Raw genomic sequence first — 16,918 nt, 5'->3', positions numbered from 1 at the left:
AACCATCTGCTTCAACAAAACCATCTGCTTCAACAAATCCATCCTGCATCCATTTTAGGAAACAAATCCCCTGCACCCCGAAAGCTACAGGAGTGCCGGCTTGGACCCGCGACCGTGGGTAACCTGCTGCCTGCATGGCTCTGGCACTGAAATTTGTGAGTGCCTGGCCCCTTCATGGGGAATTTTGTGGGTGCTCGGGCACCCGGGGCCCCAGGGAGTTGGCACCTATGGAAAGCTACAATACCAAGAACGTGTGCAGAGGAGGGCAACTAAGATGATCAAGCACCTAGAAGCCAAGCCCTATGAGGAACGGTTGAAGGAGCCGGGTGTGTTTAGCCTGGAAAAGAGGCAAGTGAGAGGATAGCCATCTTCAAATATCTCAAGGGCTGTCACATGGAAGAGGGAGCAAGCTTGTTTTCTGCTGCTCTTGAGGGTAGGACTCGAACCGACTTACAAGGACTAAATATGAGGAAGAACCCTCTGACAGTAAGAGCTGCTTGACAGTGGGACGGTCTCCCTCGGGAGATGGTGGGCTCTCCTTCCTTGGAGGTTTTTAAGCAAAGGTTGGATGGCCATCTGTCAGGGATGCTTTAGCTGAGATTCCTGCATTGCAGGGGGTTGGACTAGATGACCCCTGGGTTCCTTCCAGCTCTACACTCTATGATGGTATGTGTGGCGTTTGCCCGTTCTTTTGAACATGTCTGTACAGGGGGAGAGAAAGAGTTAATAGGTAGACCAATAGAAAAGCCAGAGGCGGAGCCTATCTGTTTATAAAAGGGCTTAGCCCGAGGTTTGTTTAGTTAGTTGGTTGGGGAAAGGCGGTTGGGAAAGCAGTTGGCAGACAGATGGAAATAGAGAGACAGTTAGTGCAGTTGGTTCTTGTGTGAAGGGAGGTAGAAGAGTTAGAGACAGAATAAAATAAGACTAAAATAAGGGTAAAGGGTAACAGCATTTCGAATGCATTTAAAGTTTATTTGTGTTTGCAATAAACTACAATCTTCATTGTTAACTTAAGAACCTGACTGAGTTTAGTGATTTACTGGGGAGGACCTGGTTGGTGGCAGCGGATTAGTGGTGTACGGGTCAATAGTCGGTGAGACGACCGGGGACTCTATACGAATGCCACAGTATGACTCTAAGAAAAAATGTGAGATGAATTCTTCTTGATATCTAATTTTATAAATGGGAGAATTGGGGCAGAGGGGAGTAGAGGTGCCCCCTGTCATGCGAGTTCTCCTGACTGCAAGATGAATCGGTATAGCCCAGACCAGACACAGGCTGACCACATGACTGTTCCTCCAGAAGCCATAAATATTTGGTTTTTCCGGTAGTTAGGTATATATCCACCACAGACGCGAGTGGCGCTATGGTCTAAACCACTGAGCTTCTTGGACTTGCCAATCAGAAGGTCAGCGGTTCAAATCCCCACAACGGGGTGAGCTCCCGTTGCTCAGTCCCAGCTCCTGCCAACCCAGCAGTTCGAAAGCACGCCAGTGCAAGTAGATAAATAGGTACCGCAGCAGCGGGAAGGTAAATGGCATTTCCGTGCACTCTGGTTTCCGTCACAGTCTCCCGTTGCACCAGAAGCGGTTTAGTCTTGCTGGCCACATGACCTGACAAGCTCTTTGTGGACAAACACCAGCTCCCTCGGCCTGAAAGCAAGATGAGCGCCACAACCCCATAGTCGCCTTTGACTGGACTGAACCATCCAGGGGTCCTTTACCTTTACCTTATACCTGCTGTGTTAAGTTACTGCTTGGGAAATGGTCCTTCATTCAAAGTCCATCGAGATTCCTGCTCGCCCTGCTTTGCATGACTGCTGAAACATGATAAAAATCTGTTCTCCCTCACGAGTTGCAGATTACAACACCACTCTGCGGCGGCAACATGATCAGCACTGGAGGGGAGTGGGGGCTGGGTAGCTGGATGCACATCGCTGCTTGTGGACCTTATACAGGTGAAACTCAAAAAATTAGAATATTGTGGAAAAGTTCATTTATTTCAGTAATTCAACTTAAAAGGTGAAACTAATATATGAGATAGACTCATGGCATGCAAAGCGAGATATGTCAAGCCTTTATTTGTTATATTTGTGATGTTTATGGTGTACAGCTGATGAAAACCCCAAATTAACAATCTCAGAAAATTAGAATATTAAATGAAATCAGCAAAACAAGGACTGCAAATAGAGCAGTATTGGACCTCTGAGAAGTAGAAGCATTCATATGTACTCAGTGCTTGGTTTGGATCAATTACTGCCTCAATGCAGCGTGGCATGGATGCTATCAGCCTGTGGCACTGCTGAGGTGTTATGGAAGACCAGGAAGCTTCAACAACAGCCTTCAGTTCTTCTGCATTACTCGGTCTCATGTCTCTCATCTTTCTCTTGGCAATGCCCCATATGGGGTTCAGGTCAGGCGAGTTTGCTGGCCAATCAAGCACAGTAATCCCATGTCCATTGAACCAGGTTTTGGTACTTTTGGCAGTGTGGGCAGGTGACAAAGTCCTGCTGGAAAATGAAATCAGAATCCCCATAAAGCTCGTCTGCGGAAGGAAGCATGAAGTGCTCCAAAATCTCTTGGTAGATGGCTGCGTTGACCCTGGACTTATTGAAGCACAGTGGACCAACACCAGCTGATGACATGGCTCCCCAAATCAACACAGACTGTGGAAACTTCACACTGGACTTCAAGCATCTGGCATTGTGTGCCTCCCCGTTTTCCTCCAGACTCTGGGTCCTTGGTTTCCAAATGAGATGCAAAAGCTGCTCTCATCAGAAAAGAGATTTGGGGAGCCATGTCATCAGCTGGTGTTGGTCCACTGTGCTTCATTAAGTCCAGGGTCAACGTAGCAGTCTACCAGGAGATTTTGGAGCACTTCATGCTTCCTTCCGCAGACAAGCTTTATGGGGATGCTGATTTCATTTTCCAGCAGGACTTTGTCACCTGCCCACACTGCCAAAAGTACCAAAACCTGGTTCAGTGGACATGGGATTACTGTGCTTGATTGGCCAGCAAACCCGCCTGACCTGAACCCCATAGAGAATCTACAGGGCATTGCCAAGAGAAAGATGAGAGACATGAGACCGAGCAATGCAGAAGAGCTGAAGGCTGCTATTGAAGCTTCCTGGTCTTCCATAACACCTTAGCAGTGCCACAGGCTGATAGCATCCATGCCATGCTGCATTTAGGCAGTAATTGATGCAAAAGGGGCCCAAACCGAGTACTGAGTACATGTGCATGCTTCTACTTCTCAGAGGTCCAAAATTGTTCTATTTGCAGTCCTTGTTTTGCTGATTTCATTTAATATTCTAATTTTCTGAGATTGTTAATTTGGGGTTTTCATCAGCTGTACGCCATAATCATCACAATTATAACAAATAAAGGCTGGACATATCTCGCTTTGCATGTCATGAGTCTATCTCGTATATTAGTTTCACCTTTTAAGTTGAATTACTGAAATAAATGAACTTTTCCACAATATTCTAATTTTTTGAGTTTCACCTGTATATATTTATCCCATCCATCAAATGGACGTCAGCCTTTGCCCCCGTTCGCTTTTATCTACCGTTTTCTTTGCATGCCTTCCAATAACTGTTGTGCGCTTATGGTGACCTGAGAACTCACATGAGTCAGCTTTGGTTTCCCTCTTCGACAGAAACTGAGGTCCAGGAATTACTTGTCAGCTATATTATGGAAAGTTCATGTTCCCCTATCATAAAATGCATGGTGGAGGCCAAATGAACTGTACGGCAATAAATTAAACCAGTAGAAGTAAAGCAATATCATAAATGCACTGAAGGGTAGAAGGCAGGGCAATATGAAAGAAAAGTCAGGCCACTGGGATTTTAAGTGTATGAGGATCATAGGCAGACTTACTAAGAGGTGCTTATTTTTTCACAGCTAAACAGTATCAGGGAGCAGCACTGAGATAGGTAAACTGCTCATCAAACCAGAGCTCCTTACTAGAATTCAGGGGATGCAAGTGGTGCTGTGGTCTAAACCACTGAGCCTCTTGGACGTGCCAACCAGAAGGTCGGCGGTTCGAATCCCCGCGACGGGGTGAGCTCCTGTTGCTCTGTTCCAGCTCATGCCAACCTAGCAGTTCGAAAGCACGCCAGTGCAAATAGATAAATAGGTACTGCTGCAGCGGGAAGGTAAACAGAATTTCCGTGCGCTGCTCTGGTTTCCGTCATGGTGTTCCATTGAGCCAGAAGCGGTTTAGTCCTGCTGGCCACATGACCCGGAAAGCTCTCTGTGGACAAACACCGGCTCCCTTGGCCTGAAAGTAAGATGACCGCTGCAACCCCATAGTCGCCTTTAACACGACTTAATCGTCCAGGTGTCCTTTACCTTTAACTTTACTAGAATTCAACCCCCTCTGTGAATTTCTTCCTTATGTTCGCCAGATTATATATGCTGGTGAATTTTCATGAAGACTTAATTTTAATGCAAACTGATTGGAATATGGCAAACTGAAAGAAACTATGATTGACAGATTGGACCCTCCCTAGCTTTTACTGGTGATCAATCCAGCATCTACGGTCTACTTATCGCACTACTCAGTGAACATGACGCAAGCATTTTTGTTTATACATGGAGGTTTATCTGTCTAGAAAGAGCCAACTCCCAAACTCGCAAAACACACTTCCCCTTTATTGCTTCTGTCTGAACAGTCAAATGCGAGGAAGTAACAAATGAATCTCATCACATCCTGGCCAAAGTATCTTCTGTGAGAATAGAAGTTCAAGCGAGTTAAGGGCTTATTAAACCAACTGTTCTTTTGTGGATCATAGCCAGAACATACTGAATGTAGGAGGGATGTTTTGCTGTTATTTCTCAATGTACAGGATACCGTATTTTTCGCTCTATAAGATGCACTTTCCCCCCTCCAAAAATTAAGGGGAAATGTGTGTGCGTCTTATGGAACGAATGCAGGCTCCATGGCTTCAGCGAAAGGAATGCGAAGCCTCCAAAGCGCAGCGGGAGCACTCCTGCCGCTCTCATGAGGCTTCGCGTTGCTTTCGCTGAAGCCAGGAGAGCAAGAGGGATCAGTGCGCACCGATCCCTCTTGCTCTCCTGGCTTTGCTTCGCAGGAGAGGCACTGCGCAGCTTTCCCTCTCTGCGCAGCGCCCCTTCAGCGAAGCAGGAGAAGAAATGGAAGGGGCTCTGTTTCTTGCTTGGCTGCGCCCAGCCTCTCCTGGGCAAGGGGAGCCTTCATCCCCTGCCCGGGAGAGGCTGCGCGTGGCTATCCCATAAGCCAGGACAGCCAGCGGGATCACTGCGCTGCAATCCTGCTGGCTTTCCTGGCTTCTGGGATTCAAAATATTTTTTTCTTGTTTTCCTCTTCCAAAAACTAGGCATGTCTTATGGTCTGGTGCGTCTTATAGAGCGAAAAATACGGTAGCTGGCAATAACTTCTCAGGTCATATCCACCCCATGTGTTTAAAGCATAATCGAGCCCCTTTGATTGTCAAGCAGAATTGTGGGACCTGTAGTTTGCCGACACCACAGAGTCACAATTCCCAGCTCTCTGAACAAACAGCAACTCCCAGGATCCTCCAGGACTGTCAGAGTGGTATGATAGTGCTTTTATTTATAAATCAGTATGAGAAGAGTAATGCTGACCCAGGAAGTGAAGGGGTGTGCAACTGACCAATGAAAGCAGATAAGTAAAAGCTGCTTCATTTAGGGGAGAGGCCACAAACCAGTTAACAGGGCTAAAAGAGAATCTGGAAGGTGTCCGGGGCCCTGGAAATGGCTGCGCTGCTCAGGTGATGCTGATGGAATGCGAGCTGATTGTTCTCGCTGAAAGGAGTCAGCAAACCGCTTGGGCTTGGCTAGCATTGGCACTGAGACTGCATGCATTCTGTGTTGTTTTGTTTTTGACCCGATTCTGACTCAGATAAGCCATTCTGTTAGCACAGTGTGCTCGGCAAGGTGAACAGCTCTGCCTCCACCTGCAGAACTCTTGCTATAAAGTGTAGGCGGGGAAAGGGAACTTAGATCTAAAAATAGACCAAATTAAAAGGGAAAAAGGGAGGAGGAGGACTGAGCCCCGTGCAAGGCTTCTTTCCCATGGACTGCTAACTGCCAGTGATCAGGTCGTTAGAATCAGGGTGTGAACTGGGCGGGGGTGTGTCTTTTTTTCTATAAATGGAAGAAACTGAAGATGCACAGAGATAGGAGCAACCGATGTCACACAATCACAGAACCATAGAATGGTGTTGCTGGAAGAGACCCCAAGGGCAGGGGAGAAATTAGGCTTTCTTTCACCCGGGTCAATGACCCAGTTTGGAACCCCCAGAGGGCATAGAGTTGGGGTGCCATGGCCGCGGGCGCACATTTTTGAGGAGGCACAACCAGGTGACTCCATGACAGGCATAGAGCCCTGGCAGCTGAGGTGCAGTAGCAAGCAGGGTGGTCTAGTGGGCAGGTGGATGGAGGCAGAGGGCGAGGAGCCTATTGGAGGTGGGTTTCATTCATATTCCACACGGGCTCCATGTGCATCCCCCTGGTGTACCCCCCCAACCCAGCTGCCCAGTCCATCAGGAGAAATAATAATAATAATAATAATAATAATAATAATAATAATAATAATAATAATAAAATTATTTATATCCCGCCCTCCCCAGCCGAAGCCGGGCTCAGGGCGGCTAACAACAATAAAACAGTACAAAAGTACAGCATAAACAACATTCTAAAATCATTCATTATAAAATTAATTCAAGCCACTGGCAACCATTGGGCCAGAGCTCCACGAAGATTGCCGAGGGAGGGAGTCAGGCTATGCCCTGGCCAAAGGCCTGGTGGAACAGCTCCGTCTTGCAGGCCCTGCGGAAAGATGTCAAGTCCCGCAGGGCCCTGGTCTCTTGTGACAGAGTGTTCCACCAGATCGGAGCCACAGCCGAAAAAGCCCTGGCTGTAGTTGAGGCCAGCCTCAACAAGAAGCAACACTTCCCCCCCCCCCGGGCACCGGTAACCCACACTATGCCACTGCCTCCCCATGCATTTAGATATGCACATACATATACAGGCTGGGAACCTCACTGGCACCCCTCTGGAGGCTTCACCTGGGGCAAAAAAATAATAATAATACAGTGGTGCCCCGCAAGACGAACGCCTCGCAAGACGGAAAACCCACTAGACGGAAGGGTTTTCCGTTTTGGAGGCGCTTCGCAAAACAAATTTCCCTATGGGCTTCCTTCGCAAGACGAAAGCCCATAGGGAAATCTCTGGGACAGCGGGGAAGCGCAGCGCGTCTTCCCCACTGTCCTCGGACCTCCTCCGAAGGCTGGCGGCGGGGCGGAGAGACCTCCTCCCACCGCCAGCCTTCGTTTCTCCGCTATCCCGGACGGCTTTTGAAGGCAGGCGGGGGGGAGCAAAGACTTTTGCCCCCCGCCGGCCTTCAGAAGAGGTCCAGGACCTCTTCTGAAGGCCGGCGGGGGGCAAAAGTCTTTGCTCCCCCCTGCCTGCCTTCCCAGGGGCTTTTAAATCACCCCGGGACAGCGGACAAGTCCTCCACTGTCCCGGGGCGATTTTAAAATGCTGGCGGGCGGCAGCGGAGGGTTCGCTGCCGCCCGCCAGCATTTTAAGATCGCACCGGACAGCGGAGAAGTCCTCCGCTGTCCCGGGGTTTTTTAAAATGCTGGGGGTGGGAAGAAAAGCCCTTGTCCCCCCCCCAGCCTTCAGAAGAGGTCGGGGGACAGTCTGTCCCCGGACCTGGTCTGAAGGCGGTTTCCATAGGAACGCATTAATTGATTTTCAATGCATTCCTATGGGAAACCGTGCTTCGCAAGACGAAAAACTCACAAGAAGAAAAAACTTGCAGAACGAATTAATTTCGTCTTGCGAGGCACCACTGTACCAGGCTAGCCCCCCTCCCCACAGCTATAACACTGCCAAGGGTCACCTAGTCCAACCCCCTACAATGTGGGAGTCTCAACTAGATCATAGATGACAGATGGCCATCCAACCTCTGCTTAAAAACCTCCACGGAAGGGATGTTGTGAATTAAGTACCAAGGAATTCATTTCAAATATATGCTTCCTTGGGTGGCTGAGGTTTATAAGGAAATAATAAAGGTTTCAGCCTCAAGAACTCTGAGAACCCTGCCTTTTCTTCCTCAGTATGAATGGAAATATGCAAATATGGAAAACTCAGCAGTGGCCAGAAGATTGGAGAAGATCAGTCTACATCCCAATCCCAAAGAAGGGTAGTGCCAAAGAATGCTCCAACTACCGCACAATTGCACTCATTTCACACGCTAGCAAGGTTATGCTTAAAATTCTACAAGGAAGGCTCAAGCAGTATGTGGATCGAGAACTCCCAGAAGTGCAAGCTGGATTTAGAAGAGGCAGAGGAACCAGAGACCAAATTGCAAACATGCGCTGGATTAAGGAGAAAGCTAGAGAGTTCCAGAAAGACATCTACTTCTGCTTCATTGACTATGCAAAAGCCTTTGACTGTGTCGACCACAGCAAACTATGGCAAGTTCTTAAAGAAATGGGAGTGCCTGATCACCTCATCTGTCTCCTGAGAAATCTCTATGTGGGACAAGAAGCTACAGTTAGAACTGGATATGGAACAACTGATTGGTTCAAAATTGGGAAAGGAGTACGACAAGGCTGTATTTTGTCTCCCTGCTTATTTAATTTATATGCAGAATACATCATGCGAAAGGCTGGGCTGGATGAATCCCAAGCTGGAATTAAGATTGCCGGAAGAAATATCAACAACCTCAGATATGCAGATGACACAACCTTGATGGCAGAAAGTGAGGAGGAATTAAAGAACCTTTTAATGAGGGTGAAAGAGGAGAGCGCAAAATATGGTCTGAAGCTCAATATCAAAAAAACGAAGATCATGGCCACTGGTCCCATCACCTCCTGGCAAATAGAAGGGGAAGAAATGGAGGCAGTGAGAGATTTTACTTTCTTGGGCTCCATGATCACTGCAGATGGTGACAGCAGCCACGAAATTAAAAGACGCCTGCTTCTTGGGAGAAGGGCAATGACAGGCCTAGACAGCATCTTGAGAAGTAGAGATGTCACCTTGCCAACAAAGGTCCGTATAGTTAAAGCCATGGTCTTCCCAGTAGTGATGTATGGAAGTGAGAGCTGGACCATAAAGAAGGCTGATCGCCGAAGAATTGATGCTTTTGAATTATGGTGCTGGAGAAGACTCTTGAGAGTCCCATGGACGGCAAGAAGATCAAATGCATCCATTCTTAAGGAAATCAGACCTGAGTGCTCACTGGAAGGACAGATCGTGAAGCTGAGGCTCCAGTACTTTGGCCACCTCATGAGAAGAGAAGACTCCCTGGAGAAGACACTGATGCTGGGAAAGATGGAGGGCACAAGGAGAAGGGGGCGACAGAGGACGAGATGGTTGGATAGTGTTTTCGAGGTTACCAGCATGAGGTTGACCAAACTGCGGGAGGTAGTGGAGGACAGAGGTGCCTGGCGTGCTCTGGTCCATGGGGTCACGAAGAGTCGGACACGACTAAACGACTAAACAACAACAACAAATGAATGGTATCGTTGGGAAACACCAGGTGAGGCATAAAACCCATCAAGATTTTCAGTCCACAAAGCTTACTCGTAAGTAAGTGACATACAAAACACAGGCTTCCTATTGAGAAAAGGTGCATAAGATCAAGCTTCTAAGGCTGCAGTCCTATAAACATGGATTCGGTGAGGCTTACGTCTGAGTAAATATGCACAGGGTCAGCTGCTGGGTTCTTCTTTTAATGCACCTCCACCTTCCTCTTTGAAGGAGAATTCTTTTTCTCCCCAACAGCCTGGACCTTCTCAATACGTGCAGTATTGTTGAGGGACGCCAGGTAAGGAGGGGTAAAGCCAGTATAGCACATGGCATTTCTGCCTGCTGTAGCATCATTAAGTGGCCGGCCTGCCAAGACCCCGAGCAATGTTCAAGTGGTCCATTGAAAAAACAAGTGTTGGAATCACTGCCATTATGTTGAGACTCATTCGCAGCTATCTGGATTGCATTTATGAAACAAAGAGGCTAGGTGAGCAACAGCGATCCCTAGGTATTTGATAGCCACATAATTTTAGCAAGTACCACAAGAACCAGTGGCGTAGCGTGGGGGGTGCAGGGGGGCCGGCCGCACCGGGCGCAACATCTGGGGTTAGGGCAAATCCACGGATTAGGGGGCGCAAATCCATGGGTTAGGGGCGCAAATTACTTGCCTTGCCCCGGGTGCTGACAACCCACGCTACGCCACTGACAAGAACTGTGACAGAATTGCAATAGTATGTGTCAGGGAACTGCCATCAGCTCAGGGGCGAGAGGGGGAAAGGCGGATGGATTACAGAGAGCCCCCAAAGATCGTGGGAAGCAGTACTTCCTCAGTGGAGGAGAGTAACCATGCCTCCAGTGGAGAGGAGCTGCAGGGCTCAGAGGAGGCGAGACGGTGCCAGGACACCTTGCCTGAGCAAAGTGGGGAGGAGAGAGGTCCTCCGTTACCCACGCCCTCCCTGCGGAGTAGGCTTCCGCGCCGAGAGAGGAAGCGCAGGCTGGGTGTCAAGAAACTACTCTGCTGGGGAAGGTTTAAGGACCGCCCACTCTCAGATTCTGCCAGTGAATGAGCAAGACATGGAATAGAGGCGCTCTGAATTGTAAAGGTTTTTAGCACCAATAATAAAGCTTTAGAACAGACAAGTGAGGCATCTTGCCTGATTGCTCTCGAGCAACCACCTGATACCCCTTACAGTACGCAACAACCCTTTGCACCTCCATCGTGGCTTACGCTTACCTACCTGCGGACAAGCAGTTTCAACTTCTTGCACGAGCCTTTCACTAAGGAGATGGCTTTCTGCCTGGAACTGCTGAGCTCCACCTCGTTGATGTTCACCACTTCATCCCCAGGCTGCAGCTGAGCGTTCAATAAATCTGCTTTCCCTCCTCCTTCAATCTAGATTGGGGGGTGGGGGCACAAGGAGAGAAACAGAACAATGGTTTCAACAGGATTGATTTTTGCTACTCACCCCAGAGAAATTAATGAAATTCTTGTAGACGTTCAAATTTATTTCTACATGCCGCACAAATATAAAGTTGATGTTCTCAGCCCTGCTGAAAGTTGACTCAGTTCTCAGCCCCAAAGCTCTTGCAAGATTTCCAGAAACAATATTTCACAGCCTCCTTTGGCAGGTTCCCCCCACCCTTGTTCCTACTGTTAGGAAGCACAAATCTCATAGGAAATTCTATCTGTCACCAGATCCTAATATAGTGGTACCTCGGGTTAAGTACTTAATTCGTTTCGGAGGTCCGTTCTTAACCTGAAACTGTTCTTAACCTGAAGCACCACTTTAGCGAATGGGGCCTCCTTCTGCTGCTGCGCCGCCAGAGCACAATTTCTGTTCTCACCCTGAAGCAAAGTTCTTAACCTGAAGCACTATTTCTGGGTTAGCAGAGTCTGTAACCTGAAGCGTATGTAACCCGTATGTATGTGCTTCATTTGTTTCAGTACTTAAGAAATGTCAAGAGATGGCGCAATGTATCTGCCAAGTTGAATTGTTCTATCCAGTTTAACAATTTTCTTTCTTTCTTTCTTTCTTTCTTTCTTTCTTTCTTTCTTTCTTTCTTTCTTTCTCAGAAACCCGTTGTTTGCAAGGAAACAGCCTGAACCTTGAAACCAAAAGTCAACAAGACACAGAAATCAGAATGTGCCAGGACTCCTCAGCTTGGTGCTTCTGGCCTGAAGTGGAACAAAACTTCCTGAAACATATGTGATGTGTCCTGTCAGACTGTGGCCGGTATTTTAGAACCAAGCTGTACGATCACAAGAGTCATGTGGTAGGACTTTTTGTTGGGCTGTGCCAATTCAAACTGCAGATGGGGGGAACTGCAAGGAGAAATCTGCAGGCAGATTAAGTGACATTGCGTCAAGCAGGCATTATCCCCCGTCTTCCATTGCATTTTGACATCACTTTACTTATTGCAAAAAGTCCAATTTGGGGAAAGTGGGTTTGTTGAGCAAGGCTTCCCAATCAGCTATAATTACGCAGTCTGAATTTGCTGGTATGTGACTGAATTGCACAAGAAAATTGTAATGGTCCAAAAGCACTCTTTGATAATACTTACTTTATTTTATTAAATTTGTATACTGCCCTTCATCTGAAGATCTTAGGGTGGTTCACAGAATAAAAAGGCAAAATAAAAACACAAAAGATATAATAGAAACAAGGGCAAGAAAAAAACAAAAGAATAACCCCCCCCAAAAAAAAAAAATTAAACACACATACTTAAAAGGGTAAAGGTTGTCTGTCAGTCAAAGGCCTGGTTGAAGAGAAACATTCTCTCTTTTTTTTTTTTAATAAGATATTTATTAAGGTTTTTTAAAGATTTGTATAAAACCTATTTTCCCGACCTCCTCATACCTCCCCTTTCTGTATTCCAATCTCTAATTAATTCAAATCAGCAAATCCCTCCCCTAATTTCTATTTCATTTTTGACCTTTCTTTTCTTATTTACCTAATCATTACAGCTGAAAACCACTTAATTTCTAAATCAACATCGTTCTAACATTCAATAATTTTACAATGTTTCTTAAGGTAGTCCTTAAATTTCTTCCAATCTTCTTCCGCCGTCTCTTTCCCCTGGTCTCGGATTCTGCCGGTCATTTCTGCCAGTCCCATATAGTCTATAACCTTCATCTGCCATTCTTCCACGGTGGGTAGATCTTCTGTCTTCCAATACTTCGCGATGAGTATTCTTGCTGCTGAAGAGAAACATTCTCACCTGGTGCCTAAAGGTGTATAATTAAGGCACCAGGCGAACCTCCCTGGGGAGAGCACTCCACAAATGGGGAGCCACAACAGGAAAGACCCATTTTCGTGTTGCTATCCTCTGGACCTCTTGCAGAGGAAGCACACAAAGAAGGGCCTCAGACGATGATCACACGGTCTAGGTTGGTTCATATGTTTATGAGGCAAACAGTGTGTTAAGTTGTGGGCGAACATATCAGACGACACAGCAATTCATCAAACAGCTCTTCTTTATTCTGAGGCCAGAACTGAACTGAGCTGAAGGGCTCAGTCAGCCTGCTTATATAGAGCTCCAATACCTTGTTACTGTAACAACTTTCAAAAACTATCCAATCACTGAACGTCACTTTCGATCCTTCATTTGCATAACTATCTACAGTATCCCCCTGCTGGCCCAGGGTGAGAACTTCGGTACATAACACAGTGAGCTTGAGAAGTTCCACACATTACATAAGAAAGCTGTGCATCAATATATTGCTTCAGTTTGGCTCCTATGCGTATACTGTATAAACCAGTTTTCTTTATCCACCTGGATAAAAATACAGTGGTACCTCGGGTTAAGTACTTAATTCGTTCCAGAGGTCCGTTCTTAACCTGAAACTGTTCTTAACCTGAAGCACCACTTTAGCTAATGGGGCCTCCTGCTGCTGCCACGCTGCAGGAGCACGATTTCTGTTCTCATCCTGAAGCAAAGTTCTTAACCTGAGGTACTATTTCTGGGTTAGCGGGGTCTGTAACCTGAAGCATATGTAACCCGAAGCGTATGTAACCACTGTATATAGTAAAATTGAAGCTAGCCTGTCAAGCTGGTTGATCTACTCCTGTGCTTTTTATTATTAACAATAAATCAATCAATCAATCAATCGGCTTTTTAGTGATGTCTCAGGGCATATAACAAACATAAAATCAGCTAAAAAGAGTTTTAAAAATAGTAAAGGTTTCTGGTATTTGGGGGACTTTAAGGAGACACTCTCCTGCTGATTGCAGTGACCTATAGCAGTGTTCCCCAACCTTGGGCCTCCAGTTGTTTTTGGACTACAATTCCCATCATCCTTGACCACTTGTCTTGCTAGCGAGGGATGATGGGAGTTGTAGTCCAAAAACAGCTGGAAGCCCAAGGTTGGGGAACACTGACCTATAGGATATATAAGGGATATGTTGTGTTAAAGATCACCAAGGGCTAGGGCTGAAGCTGAGCTGAAGTGATTTCACTCAAAATTAGATCACCCTGTGGGTTTTCGACAGCATCTTTGAGCTTCCAGTGCACTGCAGTTTAAACAGGGTCATATTCTGAAAATAAACCTGGAAGAAGTATTTGCATTGAGGGTGTGGTGTCAACCCCAAGACAACAGCAGTGCTCAAATTCAGCAAGTGACGTCATATGATACACAACTCTAACTTCAGCCAACGTCACCATGATTGCAAAGGCAAACAAAAGCCCAGCGGGAGACACCACCTATTTCACCAAGCACCTGTTTCAACAGACAGACTGGGAAACAGTGAAACCAGGAAACATGAAACGCAGCACGCCAACATGAGACCTTGCCAGGAAAGAAAAGTAAAGAGTCAGGATTGGTTGTTTGATCTCAGGATAGCAAGACTGGGGATACTGTCCAAGCGGTCCAGAGAAGGAAGTCTATTCTAGGCTTTGGGATCTAGATGAACATTAACCTAAAAACCCACAGGTTCCTGAGCAACCAAGGAAATAATCCAGGGCAGCATCTAGAACTGATCACTGGATGTGAGAGATGCAAATTTAAATTCCTACTCCGTGTCAGGTGGCGGGTGTTGGGTACAGGTCTGCAATAACTCACAAGGTGTCCATGAAGTTAACTCTTTATTCAAAGAAACAAAACAGCTCAGGGCTGGTGAGCACAGCAACTCAACTTCATGGTGAGTTCTGGCACCTATTTTTCTTGAAAAAAAGCACTGGTGGGGACGAGTTCCGTACTTTAACTATAAGAGCATTCATTGTTTTCAGCAAGAATTACAGAGTTGACTGAGTCCGCTCTGGGCAAGTGCAGAGAGGGAAAGCTGAAGGAAATAGCTCAGTACAGTGGTACCTCGGGTTACATACGCTTCAGGTTACAGACTCCACTAACCCAGAAATAGTACCTCAGGTTAAGAACTTTGCTTCAGGATGAGAACAGAAATTGCGCAGTGGCGGCAGCGGGAGGCCCCATTAGCTAAAGTGGTACCTCAGGTAAAGAACAGTTTCAGGTTAAGAATGGACCTCCGGAACGAATTAAGTACTTAACCCAAGGTACCACTGTAGACATCTTTTGAAGCCCACACTGCAAAGGAGGTGGTGATATCGGCGCACTGGAAGGAGGCCTCAGAACATCTGGAGTACCACTAGATGCTAAAACAAAAGTCTGAACCAAAAGTTTCCACTTATCCCCAATGTGGATACGGTAATATCTGGTAACAGTTGTCTGCATTGTGTTTTCTGCAGATACACTGTGGTAAGGTAAGGAGACAGTGACATAAAATGATTTAGCTATTATATATTGTTGTTTAGTCGTCTAGTCGTGTCTGACTCTTCGTGACCCCCTGGACCAGAGCACGCCAGGCACTCCTGTCTTGCACCGCCTCCCGCAGTTTGGTCAGGCTCATGTTTGTAGCTTCGAGAACACTGTCCAACCATCTCAATCTCATCCTCTGTCATCCCCTTCTCCTTGTGCCCTCCATCTTTCCCAACATCAGAGTCTTTTCCAGGGAGTCTTCTCTTCTCATAAGGTGCCCAAAGTCTTGGAGCCTCAGCTTCAGGATCTTTCCTTCCAGTGAGCACTCAGGACTGATTTCCTTCAGAATTGATAGGTTTGATCTTCTTGCAGTCCATGGGACTCTCAAGAGTCTCCTCCAGCACCATAATTAAAAAGCATCAATTCTTCGCCGATCAGCCTTCTTTATGGTCCAGCTCTCACTTCCATTCATCCCTACTGGGAAAACCATAGCTTTAACTATACGGACCTTTGTTGGCAAGGTGATGTCTCTGCTTTTTAAGATGCTGTCTAGGTTTGTCATTGCGCTATTATATATACAAATGTGCAAATGAGATATTATCTATTTGGATTTTTTTGCTAAGTATTATATAGCAGTCATAGGAAGCTACTTCATAAGGATTTGGACCATTTGCCCACCTAATTCAGTACTGTCTACTTTGACTAGCAGCAGATCTCCAGGATTTCAGAGAAGGGACCTTCTAGGTCCCACCTGGAGATGCCAGGGTTTGGACCAGGGGACCTTCTACATGCCAGGCCGATGCTGCGTATTATCAGTAACAGCCTCATAAATGCAATGAAATGGGAAAGGCAACCTATAATTTCTGCATATCTTGAAATTTTGAAAGGAAATCTGATCTGGAAGGAAGGAGGAGTACTGAGGGCCACAGCAACTGCCCTGCTCTTCTCCAAGATAATTGTGGCAAAACAACCAGCCCAAATGAACTGCTAGTGGTGATAATACACTATTCTGCAGGATAAAAAAATAAAATAAAACTAAGATAATGAGAGAGCAACTTGTGTGGTTGCATGAAAAAGTTATATTTGAGTTTCTCTCACAGTGATCATGAAGACTAGAAACCTGCTAGAAAACAAAATTTGCTGCCGGCATCAAAGGTGTAAACGGGATTGTGCTTCCTTAGCTGACTCCTTGTGGCGACTCTGAATTCTTAATCCAATAGCAGAAAGAAGGCTGAGCCCTTAAGTTGATTTTCCACCTGCATGAGCAGAGTCATTCCTGGCTCCACGAGAGATTTCTGTTTAGGAAGCAAAGAGAAGCTCCTTCTCTTCATCTCCATACTAAACAAAGATTGAGCTATAAATATGAAAACAAGGCAAGCATCAAATGTTGAAGCAGCATTTCTTGCTCAATGACCAGGTAAGGTAATATATGTATTAACTCTGCTAAGACAATCAAACTGCCGCAGCAGCATGACACAAATTCTATATTTAGTAATTGATACGAAATTAAATATATTTGAATATATTTTGCTCCTGCTAGTCACAAGAAGCAAATGGCTCTATAGGGCATCAGATTTTCTCACCAGAAATCTGGCCTGGCATCTGCATTCTGTATCAACACCAATTTTTGCCTGGCCTTTGAAAAGACACAGTCAAGGTGTCT

General features: G+C 46.3%; 1 protein-coding gene across 2 annotated transcripts in view; it reads right to left on the bottom strand.

The window, feature by feature from the left end:
- The window catches only part of SHROOM3 (shroom family member 3), a 216,100-nt gene that overhangs the window by 160,309 nt on the left and 38,873 nt on the right, over window positions 1-16,918 (bottom strand). For both annotated transcript variants that reach the window (XM_077933755.1, XM_077933754.1), the window contains exon 2: window positions 10,784-10,938. In XM_077933755.1, the coding sequence (XP_077789881.1) occupies window positions 10,784-10,938 (155 nt within the window). The remainder of the gene's footprint in view (window positions 1-10,783; window positions 10,939-16,918) is intronic.

Source organism: Podarcis muralis, chromosome 9 (genome assembly GCF_964188315.1).
Source record: "Podarcis muralis chromosome 9, rPodMur119.hap1.1, whole genome shotgun sequence".
NCBI lineage: Eukaryota > Metazoa > Chordata > Lepidosauria > Squamata > Lacertidae > Podarcis > Podarcis muralis.
The sequence above is the reverse complement of the archived record's forward strand: the minus strand, read 5'-3'. Positions and strand labels throughout refer to the sequence as shown.